The sequence below is a fragment of the Leptonotus elevatus genome, chromosome 9, assembly GCF_054856555.1.
Source record: "Leptonotus elevatus isolate MCC_2025b chromosome 9, RoL_Lele_1.0, whole genome shotgun sequence".
Taxonomy (NCBI): Eukaryota; Metazoa; Chordata; class Actinopteri; order Syngnathiformes; family Syngnathidae; genus Leptonotus; species Leptonotus elevatus.
Window position 1 is genome coordinate 8,237,335 of NC_141247.1, and position 23,194 is coordinate 8,260,528.

The 23,194-nt window shown below is 39.4% G+C and overlaps 1 protein-coding gene across 1 annotated transcript in view; it reads left to right on the top strand.

Moving 5' to 3' along the window:
• gpc4 (glypican 4) overlaps window positions 1-23,194 on the top strand; it is a 38,449-nt gene that overhangs the window by 1,382 nt on the left and 13,873 nt on the right. Inside the window, exon 2 of the mRNA XM_086085360.1 lies at window positions 22,213-22,371. Within this exon, the coding sequence (XP_085941486.1) occupies window positions 22,213-22,371 (159 nt within the window). The remainder of the gene's footprint in view (window positions 1-22,212; window positions 22,372-23,194) is intronic.

Below are 23,194 nucleotides of genomic sequence, written 5' to 3' on the forward strand. Positions count from 1 at the left end.
TTTTTCTGTGTTTCCATTACCAGTTTTTGCGCAATTTGCATTTTGCACAAATCTGAGGGTAATGGAAACGCACCTACTGTCATGAATCAATGACCTAGTAAATGAAATGTATAGAAGACTGGTAATGCCGATAACAGCCTATTTTCAGTGACAAAACAAATTGAAAATTTGTGAAAAGAGGCAGCTGTGGCCATTAGGACAATGTCAGTCCCAACTGCATAACGGTTCAACTTCAAATATTCAATAAACACGTGAAAAAAAAAAGTTTGTTTACAACTCGTGACTGGCTGCAAGAAATGTTAAACATGGTAAAAAAAAAATGTACAGAGCAGTATTTGAACCTGTTACGCTAAAGCATCACCTTCGGGGCGACCGCTCTACCCACTACTCCATGAACTGCTACACATCTATCGGCACTGAATTTGTACTCTTATTTCCTGTACAATTCACGGCAACATAACAAATGAAAGCAGGAGAGAAGCTAATGCAAGCTGTTTTGACGCCTTTTGTGACGTGTTCTCCAGCTTAGCGAGTGGCTGGCAACACTTCATTGCTTCAGCCAGTAAATATAACATTCATTTAGGAAATACTTGAAGGCAATTCATAACAATGGAGAGGTATAATCAACACACACAGTGAGCTCCCCATTGAAAAAAGCCAGCCTGTGTTTATTTCCATGCTTCCTCAGTAAAACTCCCAAGCTGGCAGAAAAATTGTTTAGCCTTTGAAGGTAGTGAGAACAGTTTTCGGGTTTTTCATTGTTTTTAGACCCCAAAAAATCTACGTGCTATTATGATATCCTAAATGTCCTTATAATCTGCAATTCAGCAATGCAATGATAAAGCGAAAGCTCATATTTATACAGTGTTATAAAAACATGCAACTGGATCTATGCTGATGTCATATTGGTCAAAACAGTCTTTCCATTTACATGTCAAATATGACATAAGTTCTTGTTTTGTAAGGAGTTAGGACCTTAAGATAAATTGTGTTATCAGATAAACTATTGCAGCCCAGCAACAACAGATCCCCTTGGCATAGATAATTGTGAGTTAAACCCAAGTAATGGAAACAAATGGAGGCGACTTTTGCAGTGATGGTTGGTGTGGGGGAGCAGAGTTGGGGTTTGAAATTCCACTGTGCCCCGCATACTTTAAATCCCTCCCTTCTCTCATTTCCTTTTTATGGTGGTTAAATGAATATGCACACTTACCCAGACTGTTGATTTCAATTCAGTCCAATTTGTTTTCCACATTTTTGACCCTCTCTGCTAAACAACATACATTTCAAATGTTGGTCAGTGTCATTTTGGTGCCAACAATGTATTTGCCATTGGTTTTCATGAACTGCCTCCTCTTCTTCACTTTAAACAAAGGGCTTTATTTGCTGTACAGTTCTTAAGAATAAGGTGTTGTCAACTGCATTACTAATGGAAAATGTGATCTTAGGAGACATTTACATAGGGATTTTTTGGGGCGAGTAAAAAGATAAGAAAGCTATGTTTTGGCCATTAACATTATTGGAGTTAGGTGTAACTGTCAAATACAGTAAGTAGAGCTCTTTTTGCATTCCATACAAGACTATAGGGCCATTGTTTGTGTTCTTACTGTATGTCTTTGTGATGCTAAATGCCATTGAGAGTACCCAAACATGTCTACATTGGTCACATGTGCTGTATTTTTTATATTCTAAAGAAGGGAGTGTATAACGCCAGATTTATTGAGCAGTTTTGCGAGCTATGCATATGCATAGATTTCTGGTTTGAGTGTATATGCATGTCTGGGCGTTAAGCACAGGCAGTCTCAATGGCAGTCCCTTTGTCATAAATGGAAACTGAGATAATTCATCCATAGAGAGCTACAAGTCTCAAGGTCCATTGTCGTTAAAGCGAGTAAGGAGTGTCCACAAACTGCTTCAAAAGATCAGGCCTTCAAATGTATGTAGGTGGGTAGCAACAGTTCCAGGTTAATTGTACTGTATGATCTAAACCATAACTTGACTTGAGTTATGATTCCAGAATAACCTTAAGCTTTGGAGAAGGAAAACATGTCTGCCAGGTGCTGGATAAGTACTTCTTGAAATATTTATTGGCACTCTTAGACTGATAGTAAATCAGACTGGTGGAATATGACTCTTATAGGAGACATACAATTCAAAAACCTGCCTTTTACCACCATGGACATCTTGTGTTATTGTTGGCACAGCGCAGCAGTAGGGATGTTTGTTACCGTTAATGTTACTTTGGGGGCTTTGTTGAGGCCAGACAAGAGGTACAATAAAGATGTTGTATTCCAGTAAAAGTGAAATGGAAACCTCAATTTCTTCAGTGTAGACCAAATTAAGTGATGGACAGTAACAGCAGGCTCAGATTGTGAATTCCTTGTTGATCACATGGGATCGGTCTCATTCCACATTTTATATCCAAGACCTAATTTGTTATCTGTTACAGTATGCAGTGATTCGTTCAACCCACTTCAGTTCAATGGAAAATAAGACATTTGTAAGGCTCATGTCATTGATTTTTATTGTCTTGTGCACAAATCGGTAGTGACTACTGACTAGAATTGGGATTCAAGTGGGCGTGGAAAAGCGATCAGTGAATCTGAATTTCTGGAATCAGAACAAATTATAACAAATCTTGGAATATTGTTGTGGTCAGGTTTGAATGTGATGCGGAACTCAGCATGTGTTTTGGTATGTGGGTGGTGCATGTGTAGTATAGAGTTGTGCCGCTTTGTAGAGAAATGGTGCAGACGTGTGTAAGCGGGTATGGGAATAGTTAGCCATCTACTTGAGCATTAAATGAAACTGTTAATCAATACAGTCTCATAAAACCTATCTCAGCAATGTATGAATGTCCCTACCGTTACCTTGCAGCCGACCAGTCTCACTCTGTAACAGCAACAAATGAAATGAGTTGGCCCGAGGACAACGTCTCCCGAGCTAGCTAGCAACTGGTCCCAGTCAACGAGGATAGATTTATGCAAAAAACAATCCGATTTCTATCTTTTACCCGCGGTCTTGCAAGGAATCCTGGTTGAAGTAAACAATTTTAAACAAAAAAGAAAGTTAGATGCAGCAGCCAAAATGCATTTTCCGGTTTAATATATAGATTTTAATTAGTGTTTGTAAAGCTTTATAAAGCGCTTTGGGCAAAGTATGCTATAGATAAAGTGCTACATAAGCAAACTCCATTTACATTTAAAATGTGATCATTTTTTAATTTGTTGGACTTTGATGTCTTTATTTCAGAAAATTAAGAAATAACAATTGAATTATATTTCTAAGTCATTCGTTACTGTCAACACAAACAGTGACTCAGGGTTTAGAGGGCGATTCCAAGCTGTACTTGTAATTATATGTATTTAAAAAAAGCAGTTCAGCGTGATTTGTTACCTTTTAGCCCCTTTGCTTCATTCTGACCAGGATAGACAGATATACACCTTCAAAGTCTAGTTGTTGTGGATATGGGCACGTTGCTCACAGTTTTCCTTGAATCAACCAAAATGTAGTAATGAGGACCGTATGTTGCTGTAGAACCTGATGTAATGCTTCAGTTATGGAACAAAGAGAGAGGGTCATCCCTTATTCTTAATTAGTCTGTTGCATTTTTTCTGAACCTCTCTGTGTATGTTCGCTCTTCATAAACAGGCCTCAAGGTTTTACCCTTCATATTGTAACATTTTGTGGGTGATTTCCAGCCAGTCCAGAAGCAACTCACTTGACATTATTACTCAGGAATTGATAGTGTGTGATATAGAGTCTCCAAATACTGAAGAAGTAACCTTGTGCACACAAAACCCGTCGGGCCTTTTATTACCTCAATGTCAGTAATTTAGCGGTCCTCCTCAGAAGCACTTTGGCCTACTATTTTAACTCTAGTGATAATTAACTATTAAACAACCAGCCAAATGTCTTATCTGTCTCACAAGGTCAATCCCATAAAATTCAAAAGGCCATCCTTTGTTTTACGTGAATCAGCTTTCATGACAAATTCTAATAAATACAATGTTGTTGTGTGATGCCAAATGGGAAGCAGTTAAACAACGTGCAAGAACCACGCAATTCTGATTTAGGGTCGTGTTCAACGTTTTTTTTTTTATCCGAACGAGATGTGGGGGAAGTTTTGGGAGGATAGGTTGTTCGAGTTCGAAAATGCTTAGGAATTGTACCTCCATTCAACCGCTTTGCCACCTTTTAGCAAAGATTTCTCTTGACATCACCTATCCCAGGAACAAGGAAGGCGTCTTAGCGCACAGCGAGAACGGGCTACCTCAATAAATGATGTGGGCGGCTACAAAATGTTGTGATCTTTATATTTAAAATTGACTATTTTTTTATGGTAGGAATAGGAGATATACATTGCCCACAATTCTTTACAAACTACACAGAATACTCCTGAGTTTCACGCTAGAGATTATATATGTATATATATATATATATATATATTAGTGTTGTTACGATACCGATACTGGTATCTGCAGAGGCCCCGATACTGAATTAAAACAGTGGTATCGGTGAGTACTAACAAGTAACATGCCGATACTATTAATTCTGACGCTAATATAGGACTTTGGATGCAGCATTTTGTGTCTTGCTCATGCACGGCATTCACTGATGTGTGACATGTTCACTGCATGCTGAGCTAAGATATCCTATTGGCCCTTGAATGCTCTGAACCAATGGCAGGACAGCTTTTTCATCTTAGGTATCTGTATGGTATCGGCATATATAAAAATGTAGATTAAACAGTGTAATACTAACATTACTATCATTCAGAAAAAGAGCTGTAAATAACAAAATATTATGAAAAACAGAAATGTGCGAAATGTTTTGTTTACGATCTTAGGTTCATGTTTCATACTGGTGTCAGGTTGTATAGATTCCAAATGAGAAGTTAGTTGTGAGAACAGTATTTTGTTTTAGAAAAATGATTGACAACTACATCTTCCAAAACTTGGTGAGAACTTGGACTCAACCTGAGCGTGAGAGTAAAAAAAAAACACTCAACATGAGAACAGATTATCTTCAATGACCTCTTTCTGAGATATGCACCTTATCGGCTCTTTTGTTGTCAACCCATTTGAAAATAGCGGTTACAATTAGCAGATTTGTTTTATTTTGACATCTTAAAACTAAGAAAGCAATGCAGAAAAAAATATTCCAGAGCTCTCTATAAACATATCTATAAATGTCAAATCTTTTTTATATCCATTATAATTCCTCAAGGGGAAATTCAGCTCGCACTCTGCTATATATTTGTGCTACACACTACTCAGAGGACCACATCACACACGTGCAGCTCTTCAACAACTGGTTGCCATTTTACTTTCTTTTTTTAGATGGAGGGGATTCAAACCAGTAGAAAACTGTTATGAAGAGTCTCACTGCTGTGTTGCAGTTTAACAGAATGGGTACATTTAAAATCTTTCAATCATACAGGTAACACTGTCCAAGAAAGGTGTTGACGGGCATATGTGTAAATTGATTGGGATTACTTGCATGAAGTGCCCCCTCTGAACTGGTCTCCCATTAAAAATCAGCGATAGTGTGATTTTTCCTGATACTCTTGTATGGTCCCTGTATATTTGACAACTCCGCAGTAACAGTTTGCTGAGCCTGCTGGATATGTTTAAATATCATGAGGCAGAGGTTTTGTGCGAACCCCAGGCATGAGGGGAACCTGGCTTTGACTTCGGCCATCTAAAGGCGAGTGGGAGTCTTGCTTCACGTGCCTGTCAGCTCCGCTCTGTCGCTCCACTCTTATCAGCTTCCTGTGAACACAGCAGAGCAGCTCAGACATCAGTGGTTCTCCGGATGCCAGCAACTACTTTCCATCAATCCAGAACAATACAGCAAATCTTTGTCCAGAAAAAGTCTTCCATGGATTTTATTATTATTTTTATCTAAAAATATTAAAGATTTATATGGTAATTGATATTCCAGGCTTTGGAAAGCCCTCTTTCTTAACGAGTAGAACTGGGACTGAATGAATCGGAATGTTAAGTTTCCCCTCTTAAACTTGCTTAATATGCTCTAGTGCAGCATCAGTTCGAGAACAGTGTACCCACTAAGAGCTTGCGATTCCAACTCTGCATGTTTTGCTTTGGCCAGAACCTCTCCAAATGGCCAAGTGAGCGAGAGATCAGTGGGGGGTGGATGCAGTGTGTGGGAACAATTGAGTACCTCCTTATATGCTAGCTAGCCTGCCGAACCCCCAGCCCCCCCTTCCCCCCTCACCACATTCCAAACCGGACCACCAAGACCCACACACTGGGAACCACAGAGCTGGAAGCACTCGGCAACAAAGAGCTCTGGAGGAATTGACCAAGGCATGCAGGGCAAAGGAGTGGAGTATTTGACTGACAGGAAAGAGTTTGGACCAGAGCAAGTTGATCTCAGTGTCCTGGAGACAAATAGGCAGAAGCCAGATAGCACACATGCGCACATTGGTGTGACTCAAGCAACCGAAAGCATGAACTGTGTGACTCAGCCTACTGAGATCATGCAAGCATGTCCCTACGTATGGCACCCACTGTGTACACCTCTTTATAACGTGCTTGATCTTTTAATATCAGTTGTTAACTTGAGTGGCTGCAGTGTCATACTGTATTACTTTTTGGATCTGAGTGAGTCTATACAGCCGGGTTCACATGGAGCCTATTAGGAGGAAACTGAATGACCAAAGAGAATGAAAATGCTCCATGTAAACACTTCAATCGGAACATAAAGGCCAAATCCGAATGGAATTTCATTCGTATTCACAGGGGTGCTATATTCCTTTTGCCAGTCCGAACAGACGTCATGGTTCAGTCGGAACAGCCAGGTTGCGTTTGGTCTGCGCAAGCTCCGTCTTGATGTAAATGCGAAGTGACGTCGTCATTTACGCACTTGAAAATGGCAGCGTCCTCCCAGAATTGGTCTGCGATAGGAGAACTTGTTTTATCAAGCTGTTGCTTCAATAAAAGTGTTAAAACAATCACAAATACTGTGCTAAATAGACGAATGAACGCTTACATCTGTGATCTGCGCATGTCACATGGCTATAAAACGGCAGCTTTGAGTAGCAAGGTACTGTGCTGTACTGTACTTCTAAACCCCCAATGTTATGACCCTCTATTCCTGACAGGCCCACAAATCAATCTAACCATTTTTTTATGCATTGTCTTCAAATCCAGACAAATAGGTACATTTTTCTATTTGTTTTTAACTACTATTTAGTATATTTGTAGTAGAAAGAGGTGTCCATGACTGTTACACTTATTATACTATGACTTGAACCATCTATGCATTATTTGACTGCTGTTGACATTGAAGTCCCTTTCTACATAAACTGCTTGGATTAGAAACAGTTCTCGGCTATCTGTACTCCTCAACATCTAGCTTCCCTGTGTTGATCCCTTAATGACTTTTGTTACTCTGCCAATGCTAAGGGCTTGTAGGCTCTGATCTGAAACTTCAGGGGTGGAGTGTGAGAGCCTTGTGGGTGACACAACTCCCTCACTGAAGTCATGTCATTACTGTAAACTGTAATAACGGAAAATTCATGATTTCAAGTTCAATTGGTTTTCATTAAAGCTGCTCTGGCATTGATTGCGTACGTCAGTTGTAATGATCGTGATTGGGATTTGTGTTTTTCGGTTGAGATTTGTATGAATTGAAAGAAAGGGGGAGCAGAGCCAAGTTCTTGCCTGGGTGTTTGGGTTGTAACCTAGTGCTGGTTCCTGGCCAGACGAGTTGTAATCCCTGCTAATTACTCCCAAATCCTACATCGCATCACCCTCTGACGAGGTCTTCGCTCACACTTAGCTCACTTTTCAAAACTGCAATTGAAATTGGTTTCCTAATATTTATCTAATCCTTTGCTTGGGCTCCAATTGATTTAAATATATAATTCTAATGTGAGAACGGAACAGGAGGTTTTCATTCGTTTTATTTTGTCAAACAAACAACCCCTCCAAAAAACTTTAGGCGGGGCCTTGGCTGCCGAACATTTTTGAGTTTGACTCATGAACTGATGCCATGTTTAGAGCATAGCTGAAATGTAAAACATGATGAAAATAATGGCACACTTCCTGCTGGCTAGAGGCAAAAGAACCTCACACATCAAAGAATATTTTGTTTAACGATGGCTCTGAGGTTGCAAATCATTCGGTCGGTATGTTTTCATGGTGGTGTGTTGTGTTGGCAGACAAATGTGTTCAATGAGAACCCTAGTTGACCCGCCAGGCCTTAAATTATTGTGAATGAGTGGAATGGCAAGTGGCTAAGATGCACATACACATTGACAACATTCTGAACATGCTGCACCATTCATTACTGGGGTCCATAAAACCTTTGTCTTGTTGGGTTTAGACTTTCTTGTCCCTTTGACGAGTGGTTTTCTTCCCATCAGCTCAACTGGTGTCCTGTGTCGTAAGGCCCAACAGGTATATCAGAATCTTTGTTGCCTCTTTGTAGTGCCGAGCCTCCAGAAACTTAATCTCGTACCTGACCTCATTCCGCCTGAGGCCCTTTGCCGGGCCATGTCCTGCTTTATCATCTGGTGGATTTCAGCTGCTTTAAAATGTTACATATGAATATTGTCCTCAATTGAATCTATTTTTAAATATAATGAATGAAATTTCTGGTCGTATTGGCACCAAAGTCTTGCTTGTTGAGGACTCGTTTCAACTAAATGCACATAGCCAGTGCACACATAGGACTCTATATTGTGCTAAGCCCCCAAGTCTAGTGTGAGGCGGTCTGGGCGGAGCTACCTTTCTTTTGGTATTCTCACAGATGGACACAGTTAAAAATGGTCGCTTTGTGCTGTATATTTGTGTCCAATAGAAGAGGCTTGTGTCATTACCTTAAAATTCAGTGTGCGAAAGGCACACTGTCTAATAAAAATAATGCATTTAATAAATTGATTTCTACAATTATTTAAAGAGTGTAACATGCTGATGTCATATTTAGGAATGAAAAACGATGATATCAACCACACATATCCCCAAAGCTCAGAATCTGTCTGTCTGCACCTCGATCAAATTCATCAAAATAGTGTTACACCACCTGCACCACAACTTACCCCTTTCTCTAGCAGGCGAAATGTTTATTTTACTTTCAGCCGCTAAATTGCCGGGGGCAGTGTTGCCAACTCCCCAGTAAGGAAAGTAACCATTAGCTGTCCTAAAAGTCACTAAATGACGTAATTGCCTAATTTACTTACTTGGCAATTTACATGTAATTCTAATGAAAGCTGTAGGATAGAGGAATAATGTCTTGGGAGAGGCAAAAAAGAGTTAATTAAAAACACCCTAAATACATATAGAACTACAAATGAACTTTATTCTTTTTTTTTTTTGCCTTTGAAATAGGTCTATAATTCACACAATAACTTCATGACTTAAATGCTTTGTCTAGACCAGAGGTCAGCAACCTTTCCTGTCAAGAGCCATTTTAGGTCAAACAAATAAATTTCTGACTCTCTGGCAAATTTTTGACATTTTTGGCAATTCAGTGGACATATTATGGTAATTTTTTTGCCTTTTGTCCTCCTTTTTGCACGTTATCGCTATTTTTTTTATTTAATTTTATTATTCTGCATTTTTTTGCGACCAATTTCTGACTTTTTTGGGCAATTTTGTGTATATTTTTATGGTAATTTATTTTGTTTTTAGACAATTTGTGGTTACTTTTTGAACATTTTCACTCCTGTATTTCCTTTAAAAAATCTGACTATTTTTGGGCAATTTTGTGGACATTTTATGATAATTATCAGGATTTTTTCTTTTGTTTTTGGAAATTTTATTTTAAACTTTTTAAAGGTTTTCTCAACTGCCTTTTTAATTAAATGTTTTGACATTTTTGGCAATTTCATGGACATTTTGTGGTTATTTTCTGCTTTTCCTCTAACATTTTGGACATTTCAAGTCACTTTTAGGACATTTCTAGGTAATTAAAAAAAAATTTTTTATCTACCTTCCTTTCTCTGACATTTTTAGAATATCTAATTCATTTTTAATCAAAATCATTAATTAATTTAAATAATATTTTATCTAAAAAAATTATAATATCTAAAAAAAAAATTTTTTTAAAGATCCATAGCCACAGGAGAGGGACTGAAGAGCCACATATGGCTCCAGAGCCACAGTTGGTGGTCTAGACCTACATTATATAAACCAGTTTTATATCAAATTTATTTAAAATAATGAGACGTCCTGTCACGTCAGAGTACACCAGAAAAAAATCGCTAGATGTGTCTCTAGTCGCTTTTGACAACAAAAAAAGTCTCTAAGAGGCTTTGGAAAGTGACGAGATTTAACGAGAAAGTCATCAACACTGCCCAGGGTATGTCTAAGAAAACGCCTTAAATTCACCGTAATGTCCATTTTAAGGACGTAGGACGCCGTATGTGTTTATTTTTTAGGCCATATGTGTGATGCGGTAAGTACATTCTCGACAACCACTGGCTGCCGTGACGCGATTAGTGGCTTCCAGTTCAAGTTGCCGAATTGAACTGGAAGCATCAAATGCATCAATCGTGCCACCCGGTATGGATTCACACTTATCTCCCTACCTGGCTCCGCAAATCTATAAAATAACACTGCCTTACTCTTTCACCCTAACGCTTCTTTGTCTCACACACTCACAAGATTGCACTGGGTTAAAAGGCAAGATGGAATATGTTGCCGAAGCACGAGATCAAATGCAAAAAATGTCTGTTGCTCTTTAAAGGGCACAGACTCTGAATGTAGCAAAAAGCTGGAAGATAAGGCCAGTTGTTACCATGAATCATTGTCAATGCCTCGTGTTCATTCCCAGTAGCGAGGGTAAAAAAAATAAAGTTTTGTGATTTACTCAGTTTATTGTTTTGCATTTAATAGAATGGACATTCCTGGACAGACTAAGGTAACTGTTGCTAAAATAAGTTGGTAAATGTTTGTGTACACCATCAATTGCACCAATCGTAGATATTTTTGTAATACCTTTATAACAAGTCTTGTTCTAAATAGATCAGAGACCATGTTGTGCAATGGTGACTGTGCTATGCTCTGATCTCATTGATTATTTTTTTTTTTTTAGGAGCCGGGGGGTGTTTATCATGTAACTGGCTTGGAGGATGACCCCCAAGTCACTGTCCTTTTACTAATCATTAACACATTTGCCGCAGTCTAGCGCAGGTTTTCTTCAGCCTTCATACAGTACAAAAACATGTTTCATTTTGAAATCTGTCAACCTTTCCTCTCATATCCACTCGAATGTATTAAAAATAAGTCCATCCTCTCATGCTAAATACACATCTGCACGGAAGTGCTACATTTACCTTCATGCTGCTTTGTACATAAAGGTCAGACATTGTCGAAAGTTGATTTCAATGCTTAACTGTGAGACACTTTGAGAGGGTCAACAAAACAGTGGTAGTTCCTATTTTCTGATTTATAAGTGCTCTCGGGGGAAATGTGGGAGCAAGTTGAAACCCTGACAAAGCAGTGACCTGGGAAGTGGTGTAGGCAGGGGGAGCTTTTGTGCCTGGACACAAAGCTGGAGATGCCTGCTCAGGACGGGACAGGGAAACCGAGTTAGAGGCGGCTATGATTTTGTGGAATCTCCCCAGGCGCTTCTGGGTAAATGTTCATGGATGACAGCATTTTGGAAAACTCACAAGTAGAGAATTTTAATTGGCCAGAGGCCGCAACTGGTTTAGTAATCAGTAATGGATTCTGGTAACGACAAACTGAGAATGATTCATCTATCATGCTCGTGATACAGACATGGAAAACAATTTCTGATGAATAAACAATTTTGCTGATCTGCACACACATGAAATCACAAATGTTTCATGTTAAAAGCAGAGAGCCACACATATTCATGGCTATACCATGTGCCTCATAAATTTGGGCAGTTTAGTGTTTTGAAGGCTGCTGCGGAAGAGTGTTAATCCTCAATTTATTTAAGGAAACATTTTACACTGTCATTACCCAAAACCATGACTTTGGCTCTACATCAGAATATATTCAATCCAGACACGTCTGCTTAACTGCACCAATTAATGCCTTTATAAATGGATTGTTGCTTTGCAGAGATTTTCCATGTGTGTGGCAATTTACAACATATTGTAGTCACAGCTTGTTTTATAATATACCTGTCTCACAAACATCCTTGATGGAATGTCAGATTGAACATACACTTAACATTTGACTAAAGGTTATCATTAATTAATTAACCAGAAGTAGGATTGAAGGATAAAAAAAAAAGTCTTATTTTTTCCCCTTCAATATTACGATTGCGATTTAATATGTCATTATTTTTTTTCTTAGGTCCTCTTCCCATGTACTTAAACACGAGCAATACAATAGATGTGTATTACTATAACAAATGTCAGATTTATTGTACATAAATGTTTTGGTCTTAGAGGTTAGGCTTGCACTAAAATAAAGGTAAATGAACTATGAATTAGTATGAAAGACAGATTTTTTCCATCTATTTTGATTAGAATTGCTAACCTACCACAAAAAAACAAACACTTGACTTGCAGTCTATTAAGCGGCCACTACGACAACGTCACACAATTTTACCAAACAAGTGTGGCATAAACACAAGTCAGTAAGTCATAAATCAGATTACAACACTTGATATGTGGCTTTACCACTTCAACTCAGCCCAGATCCGTTAATACTTACCCGGTTATTGATGATTACATTGACAAACAAAAACGCACTTCTGGCAATGCTTTTAGTATGAAAGTTTCTCGTCAATCTTTAATAGTTAACAAAACTGGTGTCCGTCTTTTACAGATATTCCATCAAGAATGCCCTCGTCTGGTCAAAATGTTTAAAAAATATTTAGGATGTATCCAAATATATATTAGGTAGGCTACCTATGTGTCTCAGATGCTATTTTTTCAAGTATTTTTATACGAGGTCATGCTTTTGTGTTATATGGTTCTAACTCAAATGTATGCACAGCAAAAATGAGGCCACCAGATGCATTTAACAGAATTTAAAAACTTCATTTCAATTTATTTTCAATTTTAAAGGCATGAAAAGTTGTTGTTTTTTTGTGTTGCAAAAATATCAAACAGTGACACTAAAGTATCGAACCAAACCATGAATTTATCATTGCACACATAGCTATCATTTTCGCACACTTTGGCAGTTGGGACAGTCATCTTGTATGTGTCTTCAGGGCGTTATGAGTGAGTTTTCTTTCAAGTTGTTCACTCGTGATCATATCGTCAAGAACATAAGGTTCAGTTCAATTTCCTATATATTTCCTCGCTCATTATGTGGGAATTTCTCTTTTTCATCAAGTGACTGCTGAATGTCTATCTGTTGAATCAGACACAAGGGCGAAACTCTCTACTGTGGCTCGATCAGTCAGATGGCAAAGTCAACCGCTTATTAATTTATGGTTAATGTGTTGCTATGTAGTGTAGCTACATGTACTGTCACAAACAAGAAATCATCAAAAAGTAATTCCAGTCAGTAGTTGGAGTGAATCAGCAGCAGAAGTATAAATCAATACACCAAAGTGACCTCAAATAAAATCATAAACAAATGACTAACACTTTATTGGCGAAGTAAACATGTTGATGATGCAGATTCCTATTATTGTTCTGAAAGGTTTTAGTGTAAAACTTAAAGCTCCAGCTTTGACATTTTCTGACTAGAAATGAATAGAGTCATGGGACAGTTGTTTCGTGCAAATTAGTTCTCCACACAGGTCAAGTCTGCAGCAATTCCTTGGAATTTCTTGCTCAGTGCAAGTCACCCCGATGAACACAGCAAGCTGATCTGATCCCAATTGAAGAGTTTTCTTATTATGAATCGCTGCCATGATTTAGGCATACACCAATTATTACAATAGCTGATCTAGATGTATGTAGGCTTGGTGATTAATAGTCTGTAAGTACTCATCACTTTAAACACTTAACAGGAAAAAAAGACCACCATTGATGTACAGTACTATCCTCGATTTCATAAAAATAAAAAAAAGACATTTGACGGGCATTATTCCAGAACATTCTTGTGCTTGTGCTCTATGAAGTTAGAAGACTGAAACTCATCATTGGTTTCATCAGAAGGCTGTAAACTTGTCATTACACTATATATTTAAGAGAGACTAACTAACGTGTGGAAACAAAGTTGCTACAAGTATTGCCGTGCTTTGCTCATATTCATAAGATCAGCCATGTCTCTAATAATGCTTATCTCCTTTTGTGGTGATTCAGCTTCTACTATTGTTGCACCCATGTACAGTATGATGCTTAAGCGATTGACAATTCCAAGCTTACATCACAAGTCAAAATGGCGGTCTTATGCTTTATATGAAGAGGGTTTGAACTGAAGTCAGATTTTTCCAATTCAGAGTGACCCAGTCCCTCCCTCAATGCGTTTGATGCAAATGTAAACAACAAAGATGGCTGATTTCGATAAATTAATTGTTGTTCTGGTTAACGCAGTCATTCTGAATCATGTTGTCTTGTATTTATATTTGCTTCCAACGCTTTACGGTAGGAACTGACACAATCCGAGTGGGCTAAATCCGATTTCCCACTTTCCTTGAATGCAGCGTTTTTCGGTGAAATGACGCTCTCTGCTCTTTGAAAAGCATTGGACTGTGGATTGTTGTAACTTGATTTGTGAGGATTATTTTGATTTAAAAATGAGATGAAATGTTGTTTGACTGCTAGGGATGTTAAAAAAAATCTATTCGACAATATATCGCGATATTACAGCGCGCAATTGTCAAATCGATTCGATATGCGGCCGAATCGATGTCTAAACATCAAATTTTTTATAAAAATATTCAACAAAACGGCTTACTTAGGGTTAGGGTTCACACGTTAAGCATGGAAGAATGTTATGTGGACATTAAGCCTTAATATTTTATTTCAATGCTGTTCAAACATGAAACAGATTGCAAAATATTGTTTGTTAAATACAGCGGCTCACAGTTATAAGCCTGAAGTTTCAGATAAATAAATACATTTTCATACAAATCTTACAGTGTACATGTACAAGTTTACTGAATAGTATTTTCTAAATGTGAGTAAAAAAACACACACACAATAATCAACTTATAGATTCGTATCGGGATTAATCGGCATCAAATCGAATCGTGACATTTGAATTGTGATACGGATCAAATCGCCAGGTACTAGGCAATGCTCACCCCTATTGACTACTATAACGATATGCCTAGTTTGTATGCTAGTCACAGGCAAAAGCAGTTCAATACGCCGTGGAAATGAAGCGTTGCATTGTGGAAAGATAACAAATGTTGGTAATTATCAATATGACAAGCTCCTATTGAGCTGTACGCCTGCAGCAATACTAAGCTAATGCCATTACCTTTGTTGGGAAAGTCGCCCCTGCCAACATGTCTGCTACGTAGGCACATCTGTTAGCCTGCTTTAGTCTGCACTGTACATCTGACAACAGAGCCATAACACGGGAATACGTGTACCAGTCTCTGTCTGTTGATGGCTCCACAGCGCCAGTAAATAACAGTGATCAATTTTGGAACCATCAGACTTTTACAACTACGTTACAAAAGTTTTTGGGGGCGTGGACTCGGCGCTATTTGTTTTGTCCGTTATATGTAGGTTCCTCTGTATGGAAGAAAACAATTGAACCCCAGGATGTAGCTCATCTTTCTATTGCCAACTTTAGACGACAAACTCTTCTGTGTCCAACCATGTAGTGCACTCCCATTTCTTCTTAAAAAGATTAAGATTACAAAGATTAAAATACAGACACTTGGCAGAATTACTAACAGTCAATTAATTGATTTTCTCTCATTTTTTCCTTTTAATATGAAAATAATTTTGTTGCATTTTGGATGTTAAGCAATACAGTAACTCAAAACTTTGGACATGCATTCCTTTCATTGAACTGTGGTGATATTTTAGAATGTTAGCAGAAAAGCAAGTACAGTATAGTAGTGTATAAAGTGAAAAGTAAAGTTGTCTTTCGGACAGCACTGATGTTGAGGCGAGGAAGGAAAATCTGAATTTGGAATGCGCACAAGACACACATCACCTTTCTTCAACTATGACTGGCATGGTGCCCTCGAGCAAGTCTGCAGTTGTACCGAGCGGCTACTTGATGTGTATATGTGGGTGTTTGTAACCTTCCCTCCCCCTGCGGCTACGCTCCAAGGCTTTAAAGTAGCCCTATGTCAACTCACCGAGTGAATGAAGTCTTTGCAACATGCTGGGAAATAATATATTATACTAAGTTCTGCTAATATTGTACGACAGCAAAGGTTTATGGCATGAAATGGTGGTCTCAAGCTCCTGCTTGTAAGGTTTCTGATGATGCCACTTCATGCTTTGACTCTTACAAGGTTTGTTTTACATCTTTAATTGACTCTAGGGGGATATCCCCATACGTTACTGTGCTCAATCATGGAGCCTTTTAAACAGCTGTTGTTATTTTCCTTATTAAAGCTTTAGGTTTTTAATTTCAACTTGACTCATCCAACACGGAATGAAATTATGACTTTTCCGAAGTTATCGTAAAAAGCTGCTAAGTAAAGCCTTTTGTGATGGTGCTGTGATTTCAAAAAAATTTTTTGTGGGTACACTAATGATTGGTCATAAATCACTGACTGAATACCAATTGCAAGACATCTAATTTACTCTGAAAAATGTGTACACTATACACATAGCTACAGACCACACTAGAAGTAAAGGGAAGGGGGATATGAATAGAAGGAAAAAATGCAAAAGATTGATTTTAAAAAGGATTAAGGAGTTGTTTTTGGAATCTACCCTCATTAAATGAGCCTTCAGCTCCTGGTGTTAAACTCTTACTTGTCTGAGACATCTCACAAATGGTTCCAATTGCACACTTGTGGATTAAACCTTAACGCCTTAAAAAACACAAACACAGTAGACTCTCAAAAAGCAGACAGGATGTGTAACAGAACAGAAAGTTATGCTACAATATTCAGGGATAATTACACCTTAAGCACAGATGTGTAGGCAAACGCCTTAGGGCGTGCAAATTTAGTCTTAGTGAACTAGAGTCGGCGCTGTCCTTTGCATGTCACGGCAAGGAGCGTTATGCTGATAAATAGTCAGCCTTCGTATTCACGTTTCATTTCGGTTACTTTAACCAGTATGTTTGGCGCTGCGGCTCACATGCCAGTTATTTTGTAGTCAGATTGTTTTGAAATCAAATTACGGCGTAGCATGCCGCCCCAGTTTTACATTGCGACCATTCCTTGTGATTTGAATCGGTATGTACATAATTTATGGCCAATTTCAGTTTATTATGTACAAATGTTGTTGACTGTGTGGAAGCTCTGAGGACCGCTGGGTTCCAATTAGCTTTAGACGCAAGCAAACAGTTGTGGGACGTGAACTTATCCCATGGTTTCCTTTATGTCTATGTTTAGGATGGTTTCCGAAATAATCCTCAAGGGCTTTCATGACTTGAGATGAAGTGAATTGACCACTAGGCCTTTCTATTTATAGTTTTGCTTGTGTTTGTGACTTTTACGACACTTAATTGCCACAATGTCTGGGGGGGGGGGGGGGGGGTGTTAGTGGCGTTATTATTGGATGACTGAGGTTTGGGCGGTGGGTTACTGTGTGTGGTGGATGTGCCGGCTGATGGACAAGGGGGTGGTCAGAGGACAGGACCTCTCTCAGAGGAGTGGCTGTTAACCCTTGACCTCACTGGTTAAGCCTGCAGGGTGGTGGCGGTTGAGGCGGAGGGCGTGCAGGCGGTGGGTGGGGGCTGCACCCTGACGTCTTCCTGGTTCAGGGGCACATGATGGCAGGCATAGAGGGCGGCAAGGTGTCTAATCAGTTTTTTGTCTGTGAGGCGTTTTCACATCCCCCGCTGTCCTTCTTCTGAGAGAAGCGTTTGAGAGGCAGGACAATGTCAAAGGGAAGTGTCTTATTTTATGAGCCATTTAAAGGGGATGGTAGTCTTCCCACAAAAGAAAGCCAGAGAAGTAGTGGAGTGCTGATGAATGCCACGGCACGCAGTCACGTTTGTTTACAAGGTGCCGTTCCCTTGTTTTGACCGCCATAAATGGCTATTTTCCTCTTCAGAGTGACACCTCAACAAAGTTTTCTCTCTGTGTCTTGTTATGTCTTTGAGGACTTGGGAAGCTTGTGTCTCAAGAGGCCTCTAAAAGGATGAATCCGTTCAACTGAAACAAAGGCTATTCATGTTTGTGACTGGAGGAAAATGGTTGGCTAAGGTTGCTGTAAATAAGTAAAAGCAATAGTCCAGCATGTTGCCTACTTCTACTGGCACTCAGTGTCTTGTACCTCAGCCTTCTTTTTTTGTGTTTTGCCTAGGAAGTCAAGAATTTGACTTCCAAAGTATGCATGAGCTAAGAACCTTGAGTTTTTAGAGACTTGAGTCTTTGAGCTAACAATACAACATTTGTACGGACATTCCTGTGAAATATCGACCATCTCACTTTTATTTGTGTACTTTGGTAACTAGGGCTATTTTCCATGTGGATATAGCCCTTCTGAGTGCTGTGCGGTGTGGCCCCTGCTGGTGGGTGGGGGGCGAGTTGAACGTCTGTTAGACCTAGAAGTTCAGTGTGTGTGTGTGTGTGTGTGTACCCTGTGCTCCCAGTGCCTCCAGTCATGCTTGTACAAAGAGCCATGTGTTGAGCAGTGATGTGATGTGTGAATATGTTTAAGTTGGGACTGCCAGCGTGCGTACATGTGAGCGTGCACGTGCACAAGAACGGGGCCTGCCGGGGTAGCCAAGGGTTGGAGAGAGATAAGTTTGGGGAAAGGACTGTGAGAGAAGTCACTAGAGGATTATATGGACTTGATCCCAGACAGAGGGGTCCAATTTATGGCGCCAGGGTGCATCCCTCCTTTGGATGCCTACTTTTAAATAAATGTGACTGTGAATCACTATCAATCTTTGTGAAAAGCAATTTGAATGTGTTTTATTTTTGTATAATCCTCTATGTTTGTGTGCAGTTACTATATACTGTACTTGTAATTTTCATTGCAGTTTCATTTTTCTAAGTGATAATCTAACCGATGGATCACTTGGGTATATGACTTGTAGTTAGAGCTGTGTGAAATACTATATATATATATATATGGAAGTGTGATTCAAAAATGTCTACCCTATTATATAGTAACCCTCTATTGTATACCATTTCTTCAAATTTCCTTCTTTGCTTGCCTCTACTGAGGGAATTCCTGGTTCTTTTCCTTACATCTTAGCAATATGCTAATGACTGGTGAAGCGACGGGCTGCCGGAGCTCTAGGTAGCGCAGCTGGGGCCACAAGGTGCATTTACATGGAGCCTTTCTAGTTATTTTGATTAAAATCGTTCCGAATGAAGATCTGTGGTCACCTGTTTACATGTGACGTGATCCATTCCGACCTGTTATCTACATGCTCCGCTACTTTAATCAGGTCAGCCCCGAGGCACCCATCAGACGCGCGGACATTGATCATATGATTTATCAAGATGGAGTTCATGCGTCATTTAGCACAGTAAGTAGTTTGATATCTTTAACACTTTTACTGAAGCAACATCTTGATAAAAAAACAAGTTCCGCGTACTTTAAAACAAGTTCTCCCCTCGCAGGCGAGCTCTTGGCAAGACACCGCCATTTTTACGTACAAAACGCTGACGTCATGACACATTTACGTCAAGACAGAGCATGCGCATACCTGACGCAGACTCGCCATTCCGATTGAAGTGTATACATGATGCTCATTTGGATTGACAAAGGAATACAGTATACCGCCCCTGTGATTCCCAATGAAATTGAATTAATGAATTTTATTTCTCAAATACACACGAACACACACACGCATATATATATATATATATATATATATATATATATATATATATATATATATATATATATATATATATATATATATTATTCAGATTGAGGTGTTTATACAGAGCATTTTCATTCCGTTTGGACGTTCTGACTCTAATCTGAATACATGGCTCCATGTATACCCTGTTAACACTCAACTTCTGAAATAGTTATATTATTAGCACTACTTGTTAAATGGTAGACATAGTTGAATGTTACTTGGGCAAATTGTTGTTGCATTTATTTCAGTTCCTTATATCATTTATTCTACTACCAGATAGGTATTTATTTGACCACTGGATAAACATTTTTACTGCCACACGTTATCCAAAAAAACAACCCCGACAGTGCCAGCCGATTTCGAGCATTTTAACTCATCTTTTAAGGCAAACAGAATATTGTGTGCTGTGACTACATAAACATAAGGAGTACCAAATGAAAGATTGTGTTCCATTCTTTCATTAGAAAAAAGTATGCTTCTACCATATTCCGTTCTTTAGTATTCACCATTTGAAAATAGGTAATTTGAGTGACATTAAGCGAAAATTGAAAAGATAAGGAGAAAGCAAGCTTTTTGTGAAAAAAATACATTTTCTGCAGAACAGTGACTTTGACACTAATATTTTTTGTTTAGTGACGCTCTGAATTAAATTTAATGTGCCAAAGGCTTTGATCATTCACGTCATCCTTGAAAACGTTCTATTTCATCAGATTCATCATGTTTCATTGTAATGTGATAATACTGGGAGCCCATTGAACAGAGTTACAATGCTGCCATCTGCTGGCCATAGTTAGTAGGTGTTTTATGCTTTTACAACTTGTTGCACTGCCGATTGAGGAAAAAAAACGTAGTAAACGTCAATTAACGTTTTTGGCAGCATTCATTTGGATTTTAGTATACATCATTAAACGTTTTTGGCGGTAAAAGGGTTCATGTTGAGAGTATTTTATTTTTATTACCGGTAACCTTTTTCAGTATAAAATCATGTGTTTGAGAGTAAATTGTCATTTGTTTTCTGTATTTTTAAGAGAAATACTTTATCAGGAAATATAGTTATTGGGACTTAGAATTACCTACAGTATATATGTCCATATCGCACAGAAGTACTTGTAGGGATGTAATATAGTAATAGGAGGTAGTTCTTTCCAAGAGCTGACATACCAAAAAGTTGTTTTGCAGTTGGAAAACTAAATTCCATATATTAAAGGCAAGGTTAAAGCTCTTCCTTGTGCAAGTCGTAAAAACCTTTGCAGGCACCTCCACTTGGAGAAAACTAAACATACCACCATACATGGCCTGAAAGGATCCCTGTGTTCCTTCTTTAAAAAAAAAAAAAAACGTTATTGCTGCTGCTTTTTCTTTTAAATTCATCTCAAAATGTACCTTTGACAAGCTTGACAGGTAATGATGGAAAATACTTACTTCTAAGAAATGGTTGATTGGAGAAAGCGCCCAATAGTTTTGATTAATTACATTGAGAATTCTGCGACAGAAATCCTTTCTTTACATCCGTTTTCAAACTTGCATTACCATGAAGTGTTTATTTGATTATTTATCAAAATGTGGTCCGAAGTCAAGTGAGGAAGGAGAAAAAGGCATTTGAGAGTAATCTGCACTTTGCTGAATCACTTACCTGTAGAGTGGATGAAGCTAATTTTGTCATCTTCAAAGTGGAAAAGAGAGAATAATGCAGCAATGAGCTATCCGTAATGACTGTGGGGTGCCAGGATAAGATGCACAGCACATTTGGTTGATGGTTGGATGCATGATGTATTGCAACTAAGATGTGTTTGATGTGTTGATGTTACATTTCCATGACTGGCAACTCCAGCAAGTGTCAAGGTTATTTTCTGTAGTATGTACCTTACACTTTATTTAAAGTATACAATACAATATATATTGTAGTATAATGTAATGTACTGCGTTGTTGAATTCAAGGAAAATACATGCTAGGGGACTCCACAATGACATTTAGAGTGTAATATTGACTGTTCCTATTCATGTTTATGGCTTGAGGAAGCCAGAGGGCTTGTAGGAATGGAGGAAAGAGTCATGGACACAAAATTTGACCTCTGCATTTGACCCATCGCAGCGAACACACAGTTAGTGGAACAGACTGTAGCTGCTTAAGCCCCGGGGTGCAGTTTGGAGTATCGGCGTCTCGCTCAAAGACACCGCAAGCCCTGTGTCCGGGGGATGTTCCAACTGTGGCAGGTGACGATCTTAACCACCTGGCCACGGCTGCCCTGCCATGCGTGCACTGATAGAAATGAATTAGTCAATCATTGTAACTGATTTCTATTTGCATCCACAGGTTAAGTTTGGAAATGGATTCATGTGACACGTGATCTTATTTTTACGTGGTTGCTTTTTGTGTCTTTTCCAGGAGCGTCCCTGAAAGTCTGTCCGCAGGGTTACTCCTGCTGCACTGTGGAGATGGAAGAGAAGCTGAGCCAGCAGAGTCACTATGATATCAAAGCCCCCGTCTCCAGGCTTAGCACCAACCTCCAGTCCACCTTTAGACAGAGGCACGGGCACTTTGACCGTAAGCAAGCACACGTACACACACACACACACACACGCACGCACGCACGCACGCACGCACGCACGCACGCACGCACGCACACACACACACACACACACACACACACACACACACACACACACACACACACACACACACACACACACACACACACACACACACACACACACACACACACAAACGGCAGCCACTTTTCATGCAACAGTACATTTGCCGCAAAATATCATCAGTAGCCCACATGCTGCATGATTTTTGACGGACGCGCTCCCACCTGCCATAGCACTGGCCTGAGCGGAGACAGTCGGTCTACGTCCACCGGCCCGTCCACCTGTCTCAACGTCTCAGTGCTCTCCCTCAGCGGCCCCCTCTACCGGCCTTCCTCCTCGAGAGAGACAGAGAGAGAGAGAGAGAGAGAGACGCGCACACACACTCCCCGGCGGACCACACACATCTTCAGATTTGTGCTTCCTTTTCCTCCGAGTGTGCGCACATGTGTGAATGCCTGTAAATAGTGGGATCACATTTCGCCTGTGGACGGCGGAAGCACATGGGAACATGCGAAGAGGAAGTGGCACAACTTTTGACTGTGCCCTACCAAGCCACCGCTGCTGTTGTGATAGACGTATCCATTGTGATCAGTTTAAGGAGGTAGTAAGGCTATGAATGCCACGTTAAGCATATCGTATGTACATACGTGGGTCACAGACCTTTACATCTCGTCTGTCTGTGAAAGAGAGCGAAAGATTGTCAGCAACAGGGTGCGTGTGTATTGCAGCCAGATGTGAACTGGAATGTGACGTGTCGGAATGCGGTGGCAGCTCAC